The sequence below is a fragment of the Capricornis sumatraensis genome, chromosome 13, assembly GCF_032405125.1.
Source record: "Capricornis sumatraensis isolate serow.1 chromosome 13, serow.2, whole genome shotgun sequence".
Classification (NCBI taxonomy): Eukaryota; Metazoa; Chordata; class Mammalia; order Artiodactyla; family Bovidae; genus Capricornis; species Capricornis sumatraensis.
The window spans coordinates 27,536,302-27,556,023 of record NC_091081.1 but is presented as its reverse complement, the minus strand read 5'-3'; the positions used below and the strand labels follow the sequence as shown (position 1 = coordinate 27,556,023).

Genomic DNA, 19,722 nt, shown 5'->3' with positions numbered 1-19,722 from the left:
TGCTCTCTGTCTCCATCTTTGTCTCTTCCAGCACAGGTTTTGTTTTGTTTTGTTTTGTTTTCCCCACACAAAATTACATACAAAAGTTCAACGAGCAAAACAACAAGAAAGGAGCTGTGCTGGGGGCTCTTTCCCATTCTGTTTGCCAACCCCACACTCCCCCCAAGATGTCTAAAATAGAACTTATTGTTACTAAACATGAGAAATATACCCCCAAAATTAAAAATAGAATTACATATATTTTTTGATCCTCATGTATACATTTTTCATACACCTTTTCAACAATAACTATAGCATAAACACCATACACATTACATCTTATTACAACTATTTAGGCCCTATATTTAAATTAGGTATAGTCAAACTTTGAGATTCTCCAATGTTAAAAAAATAAATAAAACAGACTATTCTCACTAAAAAAAGATTTCATCTATTTCTTCTAAGCTTCCTTACCTTAATGAATAGCATCTCCTTTACCATTCACTCAGGCAAAAACCCTCATGAGTATTCACAACACATATGAATGGATTAAAGACCAAGCCAAGAATTCAGATTAGATTTATTAATTCAGTAATTCCAAAATCACTGTGTCATGAGACATACTCCCACTCCTTCCCAGTACTTTTTAACAACTTGCAGAAAACTCTTTGGTTATATTTCATTCAGAGTGATTGTTCCATCTTAATTAGCAAATTAGCTCTTTGGCTGCACATGAAATTCAATCTTCCAAAATGCTTAGGCAAAGTCAACCACCCAGTGAGCCACCTCTCAATTATTTGTGGTAATGGAAAGTACACCCCTTAGGTGGCTGACCCCAGACAGCAATTGAGTTGATGCCACACCTGTAAGCAACACGTCATCACTAGCTTCTACCATCTGCCAGCTGAAGGGAAGTAGAGGTTGCCATTAATACTAGCAGAAATCGTCCTTTGTCTTCCACTAAATGGAATGAGCCTGAATTGTATATCGCCGTGTAATTTTAAAGGATTATAGTGTTCACTGACTACAACCTATGAGCATCACAGCAACTCTGCCACTGACAGTGAGTTAAGTGTTTTCCATACGTTATCTCCTCCTGTGGATTTATAAGCCAAAAAAAATATATCAAAATTCTTGCATCCATCTGAATGAGCTTAGATCCTTGGACCTGAGATTTAAAAGAAATCTTTATAGCAATTTTTTTTTTAAACAAAAATAGAGCTTAATGCCCTATGTCATAGCTAGTACTAACTAGTACTAAGTTAGATCAGTAGTAGGTTTAAGTCTACTGATACCTATTGCATCAATTCTAATTTTGAAAACAAAATCATGTCCAATTAAACTTTCATTCAACAGAAAAGTTACTTGAATCTCTTCTGGTACTTAAGTTACACTTTGATTAATAAATTCTGGGGTCATTTGCCATCATTTCGGGTCACCTACAGCTTTGATTTGGGAGCAGGAGTCCTAAGGACTTGGACACACTCGTTCACCAGCCTGGTGGCCTCCAGAGCAGTGCCCCAGTGCATGGCGATGCCCCCGCTTCCATGGCCATAGTGATGGACCACAGGCAGCCTCCGGCTGCCCTGAGCTAATAGCTCTTTCTCCAGGCGTACGCCTGGCCTAGAGGGCCTCAAACCCACTTTCTCTCTTAGGTCATAGGCTCCATGGAGAGAGGGCTCGAGGGCACAGCATCGGGAAAGAATCTCTTTGCTAATTTCTGCATCTGGGGACAAATTCCAGTCTCCTTTTTGCCTAGTGCCACCCAGGGTTACATTGGATACGCCAGGGTAAATATATGTCAGCCCACTGCTATCTCGGATAAAGTGCTTCACCCAGGGAGCCTGCACTTTGAGTACTTGGCCCCTCACTGGGAAAATCTGTGAGTCTCCTGCAAGCTGCCTGCTTCCAAGGCCTGAACAGTTGACCACGATGTCGAAGGACGGGTGAAGCTCCCACAGGTCTTCTATTCGTCGGGTGAGTATCAGGCCCCCGCTTCCTTTCAGCCTAAGGAGAATAAGAGGCCATGAGGCGAGCCTTACCAGCGTCCTGCTCAACCCCTTACAGAAGTGACAGACAGGAATTCAGAAACAAAACTGAGGTGACCGTCCAAGGAGCAAATACCTCCAGCGCTTCCAGGGCCCGAGCAGGTGACATTCTATCTGAGTGTCTCACATCCTTGCAAACCAGAGATTCCTAAAGCTGAACCTAAATAAAAACCTATTTCAGAAAATCAAAGCAAATAGACTGTTCATCCTTTTTATGTTCAATGGAGTTCCTATATCATTCTCACACTCATGTGTGCTCAGCCATGTTCTACTCTGAGACCCCATGGACTATAGCCCGCCAGGCTCCTCAGTCCAAGGAATTTTCCAGGCAGGAATACAGGAGTGGGTTGCCATTTCCTACTCTAGGGGATCTTCCTGACCCAAGGATCCAACTTGTGTTTCTTGCATTGGCAGGCAGGTTCTTACCACTGCACCACCTGGGAAGCCCTATATTATTCTAGATGCTAAATAAATATCAGGCTAACCTGATGTATTTTTTTTAAACCCAAGCACTTTTGGTTTATGCCACTTATGTAGCTCTTAGATTTACTGCCTCCAACATTTTGTCTCATATTGCTAACTCTTGCATGTTCCTTTGTGATACCCTTATCTCCCTAACAAGATGGTTAGGCTCACGTGCACCGTCCCCCACTTACATCTCCTGCAGGGATACCAACATGAGAGGAACACAAAATATTTGCAGCTGATGGACTAAGTAACAGCTGTGCGTGGTAATGACTTTTCGGACCAAGTCGTCAATAATGAAAAGAAATAGTTTATCTAGGTTCTGTGATCTTTTTCAACAGTAGTAAAATACATATAACACAAAATTCACATTTTGACCATTTCGAAGTGTACAATTCAATGGTGTTAAGTTTAATACATTCACGTTGTTGTGCAACCACCACCATCATCCAACTCCAGAACTTTTTTCATCTTGCAAAACTGAAACTATGTACCTATGAAACAATAACAACCTTATTCATAGGTCACTTGTAGAATATCAGTTCAGTTCAGTTGCTCAGTCATGTCTGACTCTTTGTGACCCCATGAATCGCAGCACGCCAGGCCTCCCTGTCCATCACCATCTCCTGGAGTTCACTCAGACTCACGTCCATCGAGTCCGTTATGCCATCCAGCTATCTCATCCTCGGTCGTCCCCTTTTCCTCCTGCCCCCAATCCCTCCCAGCATCTGAGTTAAATTCACCCATTCCAGTCCATTTTAGTTTGCTGATTCCTAGAATGTCGACGTTCACCCTTGCCATCTCTTGTTTGACCACTTCCAATTTGCCTTGATTCATGGACCTGACATTCCAGGTTCCTATGCAATATTGCTCTTTACAGCATCGGATCTTGCTTCTATCACCAGTCACATCCACAACTGGGTATTGTTTTTGCTTTGGCTCCATCCCTTCATTCTTTCTGGAGTTATTTCTCCACTGATCTCCAGTAGCATATTGGGCACTTAATGACCTGGGGAGTTCCTCTTTTGGTATCCTATCATTTTGCCTTTTCATACTGTTCATGGGGTTCTCAAGGCAAGAATACTGAAGTGGCTTGGCATTCCCTTCTCCAGTGGACCCACTTAATATGAGAGGAAGACTGTCAGCACCTCTGTACAACAGGTGCAGGCTGAACGCCTGTGTGCAAGGTACTGCTTAGAGGCAAAATGCCCTTCCTCAAGAGTGACAAAGGAGGTGGGAGACAGAAGTGTAAGTGCTTGGCAGAATGAAGGAAGTTCCATATGAGAGGTGATGTAGAATCAGAAACAAGGGGATTTAGGTCCCAGTTGCCTCACATTAGCTTAGCTTTGAGGTCTTGGCCAACTCATCTCACTTCTCTGACCCTCAGTTTCCTTATCTGGGTTATAGGGGTGACACCTCCCTTGCCTGCTTCAGAGATGGTTGTGAAGTTCAGATGAAATAATGGGCATGACAGTGCTTCACAGGGGCTTTCGCTGGTGGCTCAGCTGGTAAAGAATCAGCTTTGCCTGCCGATGCAGGAAACACAGAGACTCAGGTTCAACCCCTGGGTTGGGAAGATCCCCTAGAGAAGGAAAAGGCAACCAGCACTGGTACTCTTGCCTGGAGAATTCCATGGACAGAAGAGCCAGGTGGGCTACAGTGCATGGAGTCACAAAGAGTCAGACATGACTGAGTGACTGAGCATGCACATGCTTCACAAGATATAGGAGACCCATACCAATAGACTAAAAATTTCTCAAGAGGAGAGACAATGTCTTACACTTCTCACTACAACTATGACCCAGCTCAGCACCCAATACCTAGTGAACTTGACATGAATGTTGGGTAATACTGAAGACAGTATGAAATCCTAGTTTGGGTATATGATGACTAATTCTGTTTTGGCTTGTCTGCACCATGGAGGTACCCAGATACTTACCCAAACATTCTTTTGGGTGTTTCTATGACTATATTTTGGATAAAATTAACATTTACATGTTAGACTGAGTAGAGTAATTGCCCTCCTTCACATGGGTTTCAGCCCACCAGTTGAAGGCTTGAACAGAACAAAAAGGCTGACCTTCCTTCTGCTGGACTGCATTCAGACTGGGATGTCAGCTTTTTCCTGTCTTCAGACTCAGGCTAAAACACTGGCTTTTCCTGGGTCCAGTGTTTGCCAGCCTTCAGACTGGAACCATACAGTGTTGGCTCTCCTAGGCCCCCAGCTTGCCAACTCACCCTGTAGATCTCAGGACTTTCAGCCTCCATAACTGTGTGAACCAATTCCTTATAGTAAATCTCTTTATATATATATGTATATATTGTCTATTGGTTCTGCTTCTTTGAAGAATCCTAACAGATTGAGAGTGGTACCACACTGGCATCCTTGCTTCAAGCCTGAAACAGGATGTTTTATTAACAGCAATCAGAAAATTAACTATTTTCAGTCCATTTGTATGAAGACGAGGAGAAAAAACTAATGGAAAATCTCAGTTGACAAATAATGCTATGCATAGAGATTCATGGGGAAAATCCACTGTTTATTCTTAGAAATGCAATGTAGCTATTAATAAATTTATAATATACATTATATATTATGTCTATAATATATCATATACATTATATATTTATAATATATCATATACATTATATATCATATACATTGTATATTATGTTTATAATATATAATATACATTATATATTATATAAATTATATATTATATATGATATGATATATATTATATATATTCTGGTGTCAGGAATATAAATATATTATTTATAATATATTTAATATATTATAAATATATTTAAAATAACTTATCACAGTTAGAATTTTTTTAATGCATTTTAGGCTTACAAAGCAATTAAATATATAGCATATAACTCTCTCTACTTATATACTCTAATTTTAACCTGAAAGTTTTAACCTCATCCAATTACCATCCCTACTGCTCACTCATTCTGTTACAATACATATTCTAATAAAATAAACTGTGATAAGTGGGTCTCCCACTTCTCAGAAGATCCATCTCTGCCTTGTCCATGCCATGAACTTGTCTGTTTTAATTGAGCCAAGCACTGTCCAGGCACAGAGCAGCTTCTGGTCCCTTTATAGAGGAGACCTGTTTCTGTGGGCAGAGTGGTCCAGAGGGAGCAGCTGGGCACCCTTAGTCAGTCCAGCAGGCGGGGTTTTCCTCCTGTAACTGTCTTAGGGCAGTGACTGGAGGCCCAGTGGAAGCCCCCAAAGCCATTGCCCTACATCTCTTCCCTAATAACCTTGTTGCCATCGTCAGAAAAAATAAACATCATTTTCCACTTTCCTGGCCAGTGCCCTTCCACCTCATCTTTGCATAACCAGGCAGAAAGCCTGGGGGGAGGGCAGGGGGCGGGGTGAAACGTGCTCACATTAGACCTGTATCTGAGGCCAATTTTTGCCCATGGGTTGTCTGGTTAGGGGGCCAGCAGCCAATGCTGGGCGAAGGAGGAATTCTCTAGGGCCCTGGAAAAGGAAGACTGTGCTGTAGCGAGCACAGGGTATGTTGGATGTGGGGAAGCAGGAGTCCACTGTGCACAGAAAGGGACCTTTGCAAGGTGGATATTTGTAAGGCAGAGACGACCTGTCTCCTGCCTGATGTACAATCCATATTTCTGTCCATCTGCCGAGGGAGTGGTGTAGGCTCTGCTGTCAGTCAGGCCAAGCAGGAGAACAGAAGCTGTAGGAGACGCGAGACTGGAAAGTAACAGAGAAGTCTCCATAGAGGAGAGAGAAGGGAGCAGCTCAGTGTAGTCAGTGCTGTGCTCAGTGCTGGGCCCCCTGGAAAGGAGGCAATGCCCCAGAATCACAGGGCCCCCAGCACTGAAATGGGGCACCCACTTTCTGAATGCCGCCCAAGACAGGACCATCCTGCTCCAGCTGGGATGATTTATTCAGGTAGGATGCCTGGAGAAGAGACAGGTTTAGTTGACATACTGCCCCTATGATTCATTTCCTGGAAGGGCAAGTACAAAGCAGCAGAACATGACTCCACTGGCCAACGATATAAAACATGATCTGCATGGCTGACTAACCTTCAGGGGTTTTTGTTCATTTGTTTGTTCTGGGTATTACTGGGTATATATTTTTTTTTGAGGAGAGGATTTCTTCTGTTCTTTGAAAAACACTACAGATCTAATTTGTTGTTAAGAACAATTTTTTTCTTTTCTAGAAATTAATATTGTTTCAGAAGGATAGAGCTTAGATTGAAGGCATTGTTGTGTGGCTTGCTGAGTGAAATGCCCATTTTTGAGTCAGAATGCTTTAGGCTGAACACTTGCATGATGTGGCAGGGGTGTAGGAGGCAATAGAACAGACCCTGGGCGTGAGGAACAAGCAGGGATTGTGTGGCTCCCCAGTTGGGTCATCCCCATGGTGGAGAGTGGGTGGCAGCCTACAGAGTGAGCCCCAGGATCCCATGCCCTTACCACAACACAGCCCAGGCTCCCTCTTGGCCTGAGGTCCTTGATCTGAGAGGCTTGCCTTGGGCTTAGAGGAGTCCCAGCCCTACAAAGTCTTCCTTGGGTATGACCCTCCTCCTCCTCTACATTGGCCTTCTGGTCAGATGTCAGGGCCTGAGGGAAGCGGGGACAGCTAATCTTACAGAGAGGAGGCCCCTACATGCCCCCTCACTGTGGTGGAGGGGTATATGGAAGCCTGAGGCATTACAGGCCTAGAGGGGTCAAAGTGGTGGGGGGGTGGACAGCTAGGACAAGGGTCTCCTCGTGGCTTCCCTGCAGCAGACAGTGTGTACTGTCTGCCCGAGGCACTCATGTTCCCACCGACTGTCATGGTCGAGGTGTGTATCAAACAAATAGACCTTAAAAGGCCTCCCCAGGACTCTCGGGGGCAAGAGCAGCCCCTTGGGCCTCTTCTCCTTGACTCTGTCACCTAAAACCAGACAGGAAGAAGCGTGCTCCAAGGCACGAACCTCAGCTGGCTGGTCACCAGGCCCGATGGTGTTGCAGTCAGGAGGTGGCTCCCACTGGCACAAAGTACCACTTTTATTTTAAGTAAAGCAAAATGCTGACAGCAGGCTTCCAACTAATGAGAGGATATCAGGATTTTTCCCAGGCCTTCAGATCCCACAGTTAGTACTGAAAATAAGGCTATAATGGAAATAAGGGGTCAGTTTTCTAGGAGGTGATACTTTAGAAGCAGGCAGAACAAATTGTTCGGGTAATATACGTTCTCATGTGAAACTAGTTGAGGGTGGCCCAAAATAAATATGCATATATTGACAGTAAAGCTCTATAACTTCTGGCTTGCCTAATAATTTCCCCTTAATTTTATTAAGGTAAGATAAATAATACCTTAACTAGGTATCAATAGCACTTCCAAAGTTCTTTTTCTAGGCATTCTTATAAAGACAAAAGTGCAACACCATATAACCTTGCCACTCAGAAAAGATGGTGATGCCCTGAAAACTGGAATGTTGGCTGATGAGTAACTCCATCACATGAGGGCTCAAATATTCATTTATCACCTGATATACAGTGGTTTAAATTTCACATTTAAACAGGGGTTTATGGGCCAGCAAACAAGGCACAAAAGCGTAGGCTTTAGGAAACTGGAACTTTAAAAAAAAAAGAAAGTCCCATATAAATTGCTAAGAGGTAAAAGTGAGACAAGCACTTACAAAGCTACAAAAACATATCATGTTCCCAACATGTGCCTAACAGACTTAGGTTCCCTCCTCTGTGCTCCCAATCCACCCTCATAAATCTGTATTTAACACTCAGCATACATGTTACTGTAATTGTTAATTAACATGTATATCGATACACATACACACACATATGCCATCACCCTCAGTAGAATTGACTAGCTTCTAGTACAGTGCTAGGTATACACAGAAGCTCAACAAAGAATTGTGGAATTAATTATTCCATTTAATTATCCTATATCCTACATCTGGAACTAAGTCATTGTTGCTACTGCTTACCTCAAGTCACTTTTCCAACTTTTATATAATAATTTGCTTTATTCCTATACAGATTCAGGCACTGAAAGGGCCAAAGTTTCACAACCCTCAATATGCTTGCAATTTCCGATGAAACAAGAGAGATTTATTAATGTGTCTTAAATAATGATACCCTTGATGTGTTTCCTAACCAACTGGAACAGGAAGTCCTGAAAACCAAGCCAAAATGCGAGTTCTTGGAATTTGGGCTGAACTTGGTAAGGAAGACATTACCTAATTTAGATAAGCCCTCAGTTTTAAGGTCCTTGTTAATAACAAAATAAAATAATGGAGTTATTTTCTTTTTAATTGAGAAAAAAAATTCTAAAATAATGTATAATAAACCTAAGATTCTCTAAAAAACTAGAGGAAATCCTATCATTTTATAGCTGGAAGCCTATTCTCCAAATATCTCACTTTATAGATGAGGAAACTAAGGTTCTGTTTCAGCAAGGGGGTCTTAGTGGTGGGGAGACAGGGACCAACCTCTACATCAGGGTGCACAGGGAAGCAGGAAATGGACGTGTTACTAACTTGGGTGTGTCTCACTCCTTGTGACACAGTGTCTCACAGACTATTTACTAAGCCCTACTCTTGCCTGGAAAATCTCATGGACAGAGGAGCCTGGTAGACTGCAGTCCATGGGGTTGCTAAGAGTTGGACACGACTGAGCGACTTCACTTTCACTTTTCACTTTCATGCATTGGAGAAGGAAATGTCAACCCACTCCAGAGTTCTTGCCTGGAGAATCCCAGGGATGGGGGAGCCTGATGGGCTGCTGTCTATGGGGTTGCACAGAGTCGGACACAACTGAAGTGACTTAGCAGCAGCAGCAGCTGTTAATGCACACCAAGGTACAGTGCACAGAAGCTCTGAGGCACAACAGAGAATTTTCAGTCTCTATGTTATGAGAAGGTATGAAGGTATTTGTGGGTAGGACAGACAAAGGAATCAATAAAGTGCACTTCAACCAACCTTTTCTGCAACCACGGGAGGTAGGTAGGGCCTTCACATTTGAGTGTCGTAAAAGCATGACCAAACACATGTTGGGGGAATTTCTTCAGCTCATCCTTGGTCATCTTTCGAAATCCTAGCACCACATCAGCCCAGTATGGCACTTCTTCAGTAGGAATACTCTGAAATATCTGCCAACTCAAACACATTAAGTGGAAAAATTTCCTGAAGTTTTATGAGATTTCTAGTAAAACCTATGTAACATTCTCTAAAGCATTTTACAAACACACTTCTTATGCCTGTACAGAGAAAAAAACCCGATTTTTCTGTTCACTTAGCTTCATATAATTCAGTAGCTAAATTTAAAATGTTCAGGGTAGGGGGAGGGCAGGCATTGGAATAAGACATTTTAAAAGCTGTGTGTCTTTTAAATATTGAATTTAACTCTCTTTTTCTACAAAGCCCTTGCCCAGCTTTTCTTTCTTTATTTATGATGATGCACCTGGGGGGAAAGATTTTTCTGTTTTGCATAATGCTTTACATAAACTATAAACAAATCATCAAAAGTTTAAATGTTGGCCTCAATTTCAAACCAAATATATAAGTTGGAATAAGCAATGAGGGGAGTGCAGGAGACAGGGGTGCGAATTATGAGTGAAACTGTAGATGATCACATTGAGTCCTTGATAAGAAAGGCCAGGATTTGTCAGGTGAAGCCCTGTATCCTTTTTTTTTTAATTGGAGGCTAATTACTTTACAGTATTGTGGTGGTTTTTGCCATTCACTGACGTGAATCATCCACAGGTGTACATGCGTCCCCCATCCCGTGCCCCCTCCCACCTCCCCCCACCACCCCATCCCTCTGGGTTGTCCCAGTTCATTGGCTTTGAGTGCCCTGTTTCGTGCATTGAACTTGGACTGGTCATCTATTTCACATATGATAATATACATGTTTCAATGCTATTCTCTCAAATCATCCCACCCTTGCTTTCTCCCACAGAGTCCAAAAGTCTGTTCTTTATATATGTATTTCTTTTATTGTCTCATGTGTAGGGTCATCCTTACCATCTTTCTAAATTCCATATACACGCATTAATATACTGTATTGGTGTTTTTCTTTCTGACTTACTTCACTCTGTATAATAGACTCCAGTTTCATCCACCTCATTAGAACTGATTCAAATGCATTCTTTTTAATAGCTGAGTAATATTCCATTGTGTATATGTACCACAGCTTTCTTATCCATTCATCTGCTGATGGACATCTAGGTTGCTTCCATGTCCTGGCTATTGTAAGCAGTGCTGCGATGAACACTGGGGTACACGTGTCTCTTTCAGTTCTGGTTTTCTCTGTGTGAATGTCCAGCAGTGGGATTGCTGGGTCATACCCTGTATTGTTAAGTCATGCTTGGAGCTGATGAGGCTGGAATGGCATCAGTTGTTAATAAGAAGCCTATAATACTACCAATAGCTGCTAGGCATATCTTAGGATTTATAAGTATTGGGTTCTTTACATCAATAGGAATAAACGTTGTGAAGCATGGCTGCTCTAAAATAGCAAGGAAAATCATTTGAGTGCTATACATGGTTGCTAATGGTGTGGCCACTAAGGTACTGGAATTTATCTCTCTAAGTGATTCATTCAACACAGGTCCTGTGGAAGATGTAAAGACTGTTTGCTGCTGGTCTCAATATCAGGCTTTCTTTCTGTCTCATTCTGCACACTCTCCTGTACTAGCTCACCCACTTCCCTCTTTTCGTCTACAGGCCAAACATTCAGAAGGCTACATCTCCAGCCCTCTTCTCTCTCCTGAACTCCAAAACCAGATCCAGACCCATGTTGCCTACTCCCTATCGGATAAGTCTACCTCTGTGTCTCAGACGTTTACCCCATGCTCACAGCAGGTGCCCAGTAATATTTTCTGTTAAACTCTAAAGTATGTTAAGATCATTCTAAATTCCAAAATAATTTCCGATCTCCTCTCTTACCCAGACACCAGAATAACACCAGCATCTTCAGCTTCTGCAGAATTGACTGTTGCAAACAGGTGATCAAATGTCTCTTTGAACCACTGCTTCTGCTTCTGGATGGGTGTGTCTGCGATGGTGGAGAAAAGCAAAGCAGAACAAAAAGGGGAATTATGACAGTGACTGTGCTTCAGAGAAGCTTCTTCCTACAAACTGGCAAAACCTAAAAGGGCAGGGAGAAAGATTTAGATTTAGTACCACATCGTGGTGAACGATGACCGGAGTTTTGAATGCTGATGTGCTCTACCAGAGTCAGTTCATATAATGACTAATCAACAGAGGGGAAATCAACCAATGAGGGAAAAGTCTAATACACAGGCCACCTGCAAAGCGGTCTTTGGCACTCAGAGTATTCCAGAGGCCCTAGAAATCTCCATAACCAACCTGAGCCACGTTAGCTGATCTGGCTGAGGCAAGCAGCTGGCCACACAGTTGAGATGATGAGAGAAATAACCTAGGGCCTCTTTCCTGGAAGCTGAAAACACAGCAGGAGACAAGGGGAGATCTTTGGAGCCCAGGTCAACCAGGTTGAAGAACAGAAGGCATATGAGTGGGAAACTCAGGTTGCTCACCCTCCTGATACAAGGAAAGGAGGCCTGCATTGTGAAACTGAGCTCCCTGCAGCCCCATCCAAGGCTGCCATTACCTCCATCTCCCTCCATGGCATCACAGACCAGCTTGGAGCCCCATTCCTGGGGTCACCAGGGGGTGTGCAGGGACCACGCCAGGAAGCTCCTCTCTGTCAGAGTCCTGTGGACCAGTGTCCCCTACCCCCCAGACATCCTTGACACTCCACAAGGGATTGGACCTGGACACAGCTTCCAGAAGGATTCCAGGCCTGCCAGGGAGGAAATCAGGATCAGGGTTCAAGCCTCAAAATAATAGTGCCCACTGTAGGCACAGAGAGCTAGCCTGACCCAGAAGCGTAGACAAATCTATGGATGGAGTATTTGGCCATCTGACCCCTGAGGGAGGGTCATGAAAGAGAGTCCAGGGGCAGGACAGGGACTGAGGAACAGTAATCCTGAGGGACTAAAATGTGGGGGAGCCCCAGAGCAGACAGGGGCAGCAGAGCAGAGGATCCTGGGTCAGCTTTGCTTGGAGAGAAGTCCCTAGAGCTCACTGAAAGTAGCGCTGAAAAGCCCTTGGAGGCATCCTGCTTCCAAGTGAATGGGGGCATTTCCTTAGTGGGCTTTAAAGCAGTTCACTTGCTCAGGAGCCAGGAAATGTTTCTTTACTAGTGGGTCTCTGCTATTGCCTTTAAACAAGTGCACATGTGAATGCATCCTCAAAACTGCAGACTGGATCAACTGGCTCAGAAATAAGGAGGAAATAAAAAAATAAACCACAAAGGACTGCATTAGACCTCATATGGATTACACCCCAACAATCTGAGCCAGTGCCTGAGGATATATTGAAATGTACCCTCCTTTCCCACTCCAAACTTGAAGACACAAAATAGTGACTGCTGCTCACACACTGCGAAAGTCATCTCAAAAGAACAGACAATCCCAGTTCAACGGTGAGTAAAGCAAATCTGGTGACCTAATTCATGTTCAAGTGCTGGTAAAAGAAAACTATAGCCAGACTATCAGTAGTAACAGTAGAAAATGTCACTGGAAATAGAACTGCCATATGACCCAGGAATCCCACTGCTGGGCATACACACCGAGGAAACCAGAATTGGAAGAGACACATGTGCCCCAATGTTCACTGCAGCACTGTTTACAATAGCCAGGACATGGAAGCAACCTAGACGTCCATCGACATATGAATGAATAAGAAAGTTGTGGTACATATTCACAACGGAATATTACTCAGCTATTAAAAAGAATGCATTTGAGTCAGTTCTAATGAGGTGAGTGAAATTGAAGCCTATTATACAGAGTGAAGTAAGTCAGAAAGAAAATCACTAATACAGTATATTAACGCATATGTATGGAATTTAGAAAGATGGTAATGATGACCCTATATGCAAGACAGCAAAAGAGACACAGAAGTAGAGAACAGACTTTGGGACTCTGTGGGAGAAGGCGAGAGTGAGATGATTTGAGAGAACAGCATTGAAACATGTATCACCATATGTAAAATAGATGACCAGTGCAAGCTCAACGCCTGAAGCAGGGCACTCAAAGCCGGTGCTCTGGGACAACCCAGAGGGATGGGGTGGGGAGAGGGGAGGGAGGAGGGTGGATGGAAGAGGAAGATGGGTTCAGGATGGGGGGACACATGTGCCCCCATGACTGATTCATGTCAATGTATAGCAAAAACCACCACAATATTGTAAAGTAGCTAGCCTCCAATTAAAATAAATTAATTGAAAAAAAGAAAATGTCAACATAACACTTACTACGTCCCAGCACTGTTCTAAATGCTTTACAAGTATTAACCCATTTAATCTTTATAAAAACCCTATGGAACAGGATGGTCCCCATACGGTATTGACATCACTGGGGCTAATCCAAAAGAAGCTCAGGGAGAAAACCTAAGTCTATCGGCAGCACTAGAGAAAAAGACCCTGATCCAGGGGCCCTGACCACCCAGTCAAAGGGTAAGCTGGGCCTCCATGGACTGGATGAACTCCCAGGTGAGCCTCCTTCTTTGAAAATGATTCCATAATTATTGAGCAGCCTTCACATCACTCACCTGGGCCTGACGCAGCAAGGAAATGCCTGGAAAATGGACACCAGGACTCTGGTCACAAGAAAGGTGTCCAGAGTAAACTAGCATTCTGTACACAAACCAGGCTCCTGTGCTTGTTTCCTGAAAGGCAGCTCCTAGGAGGTACACCAGCACCTGCTGCTGACAAAGCCAAGTTCCTGGATGACAGTGCTGGGGCCACAGCCCTTCCTACACTGGCAGAAGGTGGGTTTATTCTCTGATAGGTGAAACAGGGGGGTCTTGTGGGTAGGAAACCCTAAGCACAGTCAAAGGTCAGGATACCATAGTGAAAACAAGAGTGCTAAGGGGACACATGCAACCTGGATGCTAAGACCCCAGACCGCTTCTCCTCCTCCTTCTAGAATGCTGCCAGCCAGGCCTTCACCCGCCCCAGCCAGGGGACAGAAAGCCTCTTCTCTGGAGAACGTGACCTACACAAGAAGAAAGACTAAAACAATGACATCAGAGGTTCCCCAACCAAACAGCTCCCCTATCCCAGTGCAATGAGCCTCGAGATAACAAGTACTACACAAGGCTCAGAAACTCCTGTCCGGACCCTGCTCCTAAATGTCAACAGACAGGTAAAGATGACCACAAAGCCAAGGAAAACCTGTAACATGAAAAATGAGCACGTCAAATAAAAAACACAACTTGGAGACAACAGAAACTGTGCAGCGAGAAGAAACTTTCTTAAGACCATGACTAGTGTCTTCAGAAAGATAAGATGGCAACCACGCAACATAAATAGTATGTGAGAACACAGGGAAATTTAGAGACTAAAAAAGAGCTTTGGAATATTAAAATGCTATAGGAGAAATAATAAATCCAACAGCAAGGGAAAAGAAAAAACTGAGAAAAACCTCCCAGAAAGTAAATAAAAAGAGGAAGAGAAATAGGAAGAGAAAAAAGCTAAGAGTATGGGAGCATCTGACCAGGAGGCCCAGCATTACAGCAATTCCAGAAAGAGAGGCAGAGACAGCAGGAAGGAGGAGTCAGCAGTTGGGTAACTCAGAGACTGTACCTTGGACTGGAGACACAAGTTTCTGGATTAAATGGACACAGCAATTCATAGTCCAGATTGCTGGGGCAGTTGGGGGGTGGTGGTGGTAATAACTTATAACCATTTGACTACTTAGACTATGTGCTTGTATAACCTTACTGCAAAAACAAAAACAAAAATTAATGGGGAGAAAAGAGAATGGAAATGAGGAAAAGGAGACAGTGGGTATAAACTTCATTAGTTGCAAACTGATTTTGTTTCCTATTAAATTCTGTTTCCTCCTCCTCCCATTTCTTATGAAGAATACAAAATGGAAAAATGCATGGACATGTTTTTAAAAATTAATGCATTTTTAGTCCTGAATACATATTGACCAATTTTTTTTATACTGCCTTAGAAGTGAGGATAATGTTAGTCCCATTACAAGTATTTTCTGACTTGATGGTCATTACTGTTTTCAGTGGAAAGATTTAGAGTTACCAGCTGTGGTAGCCATTAGTGCTGTTCACCAAATGCTTCTGTCTGTCTGCCTTCTAGGAGCCTTATAGAATTGTACTTCCTGGCTTCCTCCTGAAGAGTGGGAGCATGTGACTAGCATTGGCCAATGAGCTGTCATCATAAGTGATGACTGTTGCTTCCTGGTCAGAGCCTTTAACTGCTAAGGCAGGAGCCCCAGAGCTCTCACCCACCCAGCTACAGGCATTGATCACCTTCAAGACTGTGGCTGCTTCATCAGCTTAGGCCCCTGGGTGCTGAACAGAACCCTTGCTGATATTCAATCCACATATAGTATGAGCAAAAAATAAACCTTTGCTTTTTAAGCTGTTAAGATTTGGAGATTCTTTCTGTCCTGCAACATAACTGAATCTTTCCTAACAGATGAACCAACAAGATGTCAAAGGCACACGTTACACTTACACAAACGTCCAGCTGTCTTTGTCAACAGCAGTCCACCAACATCAACACCATTCTATCTCACATCTATCATATCTGACAGAGGAGCAAAAATCCCTCTCTCACCTGGATAAGTAGGAGGAATAAGCATTCCAGCTGCCACATCGCTCGTGGTCTCAGGAGTGAATTTGTCTGAAATGACTGTAATGGAGCATCCTGGGACCATTTTGGAAATGCACACAGCAGTAGAAAGCCCCATCACGCCAGCCCCCACCACTGCAATCCGTACTGTATCCATGGGCCTGTGAGGAGGCAAAGTATGAGCTGCAAAACCTTGTTTTAAGAATTAGTCCATCCTTGGGAATTCCCTGATTGTCCAGTGGTTAGGACTCCATATTTCCCTTGCTGAGAATGTAGGTTCAATTCATGGTTGTGGAGCTAAGATGCTGCAAGCCATGCAGCATGGCCAAAAAAGAAAAAAAAAAAATTATTCCATCCAGAACAAAGTTTGGCCCTGAGAGTTCTTTCCCTAGGTCCACAGCCTCTGCAAATCTGACCTTTCCTGGCAGCGTTTCTCATCAGATAAAGAAAGCTCCTATGAGCTCTCTTCCCATTAAAAGTGAGGGCAAGCAGGTCTCCATGGAGTTTAGACATTAGTCCCAAACCGGCCTGGAATTGTCTTGAGAACACAGGGCAGGCAAGTCGGTCTGCATCTGGGAGAAGATTTCTGCTGATTCCTAAAGCACCTTCCCTGTGGGCACGGCCAAGGGAAGGTTGGTGAAGTCAGCGAGGTGGACAAGAGCAGCAGGAAGGCTGCGCTGCTCCCAGAGACCTCCTGAGGAGCAGCCACTGAGAGGGGATGGCTCACAGGCAACTCAGAAACTGTTTACAAACTGCTTTCTAATTTCTAATTCAATTTCTAATTTCTAATTCAATTTCTAATTTCTAATTCAAATTGTAACGATGTGACACAAGGTCTGAACCACCGAACCTAGCATCTCCTCTCCTGTTCTTCACTCTTAACGGGAAACCAACCCCCCTCACCCACACCCCAACACTCCACTCTCCCCAGCATCCCAGTCCTCAAATCTCACCCTCTAACAGCAGGCTTTCCAGGTAAGGAGCCTGGATTCCTTCACAGATTTGAGTTCTGATTCTACAACCTGGGGCACGACCATGGGCTCCTCGCCTCAACTCCTCATGTCTAAGCCAGGCCACGTGAGTTTTTTATTAGCTCTTGCAGGTGGTAAATAAGGGATGCGCTGAGGCAGATCTCATAAAGGAGACTTCTTCTGAGAGTCCATATGGAAATGCAGGAGACAGACGTCCAGGGCCTGGGCTGGGCATCCTGATACTGTCTTCCCAGGGTAGAAACCAAAGGATTGATGAGGGCTCAAAGCCCTCCCATCCCCTCACCTGTGAGCAGCAGGAGTCCACTGAGCCCTGTCCACTGTCAGCTCCTGAGTCCCCCATGCTTCCCTGCTTATCTTTCCACTTCTGGTTCTTGCTAACTTCCCCTAAATAGGTCTCAAGTGGAAACTCCAGAGAGAAAAAAATGCAGTTAGTCCAGTTGGTCGTCATCACCCCTATTAAACAAAGCTCTAGCCCAAGCCCAGTTTATCAGGCTGAGAGAGCCTCTAAATCTTCCTTGGCATGATTGCCCGTCCTTATCCAATCAGCAGTAGCCAGGGCATCAGGTCACGTGGTACAAATCATGGCCACCTGTGCATAAAATTCACCTTTTCTCAGGAGGGGGCGGGGTGGCTCCTTCACTGTGAGCAGGGCAAAGGCAGTCAGTGCTCGCTTCTCTCTCTGAAGGTCTCTGACACTGAGATATTTCAGAGTCTTCCAATATGGTTGCATGTTATTTCGGTTTCTCAGGCACTATGCGGTTTCATCAGCCATACGTTTATCTGATTGCTCCCCAGTGGGCTGGTCAGCTGAGAAAGAACAGGATTGCCAGGGCAGAGGGAAGAGACGGGAAGGGTCCCGGGGAAGCAGCAGGCTTGTGAGGGGCAAGCTTTTGGAGTGTAGCCCCGTGCATGTCCCCCAGAGGCAGAAAGCAGACACCTGTCCCCTTACCAGCTTTCTCATTTCACAATGGCCTCCCCTTCCCAGAAACTTTCTTAAAATAGCTCAAATAAATTGAGAGGGGAAGTAACCCGTGGCTGAGAATATCCAGCTACCAGGAAAGAAAAAATGACCCAGCAAGGTTGGTACTTTCTGGCTCAGTGACCTGTGAATCACTGTCACCTGACCCCACGGAGACATACCCCAAACTCATGGAGTAGGTCCAGAACCACCCCTGAGCCGAAAGCAGGGAGGATTCAAGTACCTGTCTCTGAAAAAGCAGCCTTGGAACCCACAGAAGGCTCTGGCACCAGCACTTGTTTTCCCAGCTAGTGGCTGGTCTAGCGCCCTGAGGGCCAGGAAAAGCAAAACTGCTTCCCATTGGGGAGTTTATTAAGGACATTCCCTCTGTGCTTAACCTCCATTGGCCCATTCGCCTGTGTCTCTGTCATTTATTCTCCAGAGAAATGAGCAGTTGACCTCCTCTCGCCCGTGGAACTGCAGCTCTGCCGGTCCCCTGGCTGGCCCATGCTTGGCAGCCCTTCTCTTTCTAGTTTACAAACCCTCTGCCTTGCCACATGTCTGGTATTTCTCCAGCTGATTTGTAAGCGTGGCAAATAAGGGGTGAACCTGTTCAAATTCCAGCAAGTCCTGACTAGAAGCAGACACTGTTTTCCCTGTTTGCTGCCCAGTGTTGGCTGCCCTCTCCCACTGGTGCCTGGCTCTGCTGGGTCAGCTGGTGCAGGGGGGAGTTAGGGGAGGGGGGAGCGTGAGGGCAGAATAATGCTTGTTGATCATTAAGCTGATGACCTGATTGCGGCTGGAAAAATGATTCAGAAGGTAATCTAGGATAAGAATCAAATGATTGTTTTTGCCCGTGTATTCAAATATTTGCTGAGTGTCCATGTGCAGTAGACACTTTACAGTCAACAAGTTTGTTTACAGGGAAGCAGTTTGAAGTGTCCAAATAGTGATAATAATGTTGTAACTAATATGTATTTAGCACTAACCCTTTGCCAGACACATGCATGACACCATATAACACAATCAGCCTATGAGGTAGGTACTATTATTATTAATATTATTCCCATTCTATAGATGAGCAAATAGAGGCTCCAAACGACTAAGGACAGGCCCAAAGTCTCTTTAGTGGCAAAATTTCATATGAGTGTTAGATTCCAAGGCTCAAATTCCAAGGCTCAAAGTACGTGATTTAACGAAAGCACGTACTTTGGTATCAGGAGACCTGTCTGTTTTACTTTGAACAAGCCACCTTACTTCTGAGATTCAGTTTCCTCATCTGAAATCGGGAATGAAATAAATTTTTTGAGCACCTGCTCAAAATTCCTTCTACAAATAACCAATGCTGGAGAGGGTGTGGGAAAAGGGGAACCCTCCTACACTGACCCTACATTGACAAGAATGTAAATTGGTGCAGCCACTAGGGAGAACAGTATGGAAGTGCCTCTAAACCCTAAGAGTAGAGTTGCCTTAGGATCCAGCAATCCCACTCCTGGGCATATATCCAGACAAACTATAATTTAAAGAGAGACATTCATGCCTGTATTCATAGCAGCACTATTTTCAATAGCCAAGACATGGAAGCAACCTTAATGTCCAATGACAG

The 19,722-nt window shown here is 44.1% G+C and overlaps 1 protein-coding gene across 2 annotated transcripts; it reads right to left on the bottom strand.

Moving 5' to 3' along the window:
• Positions 1–692: 692 nt before the first annotated feature.
• DDO (D-aspartate oxidase) lies at positions 693–18,387 on the bottom strand. 2 transcript variants are annotated; one of them, XM_068985269.1, is made up of 5 exons: positions 18,361–18,387; positions 16,152–16,327; positions 11,432–11,540; positions 9,464–9,640; positions 693–1,986 (listed from the first exon to the last, which is right to left on the bottom strand). In XM_068985269.1, exons 2-5 carry the CDS (start codon positions 16,321–16,323, stop codon positions 1,419–1,421), a joined length of 1,026 nt encoding a protein of 341 aa, XP_068841370.1. In that variant the 5' UTR covers positions 16,324–16,327; positions 18,361–18,387; the 3' UTR covers positions 693–1,418. The 2 variants fall into 2 exon arrangements, with proteins under 2 accessions (XP_068841370.1, XP_068841369.1); XM_068985268.1 differs by lacking the exon at positions 18,361–18,387 and adding an exon at positions 17,765–17,858.
• Between the last annotated feature and the right edge of the window lie 1,335 nt (positions 18,388–19,722).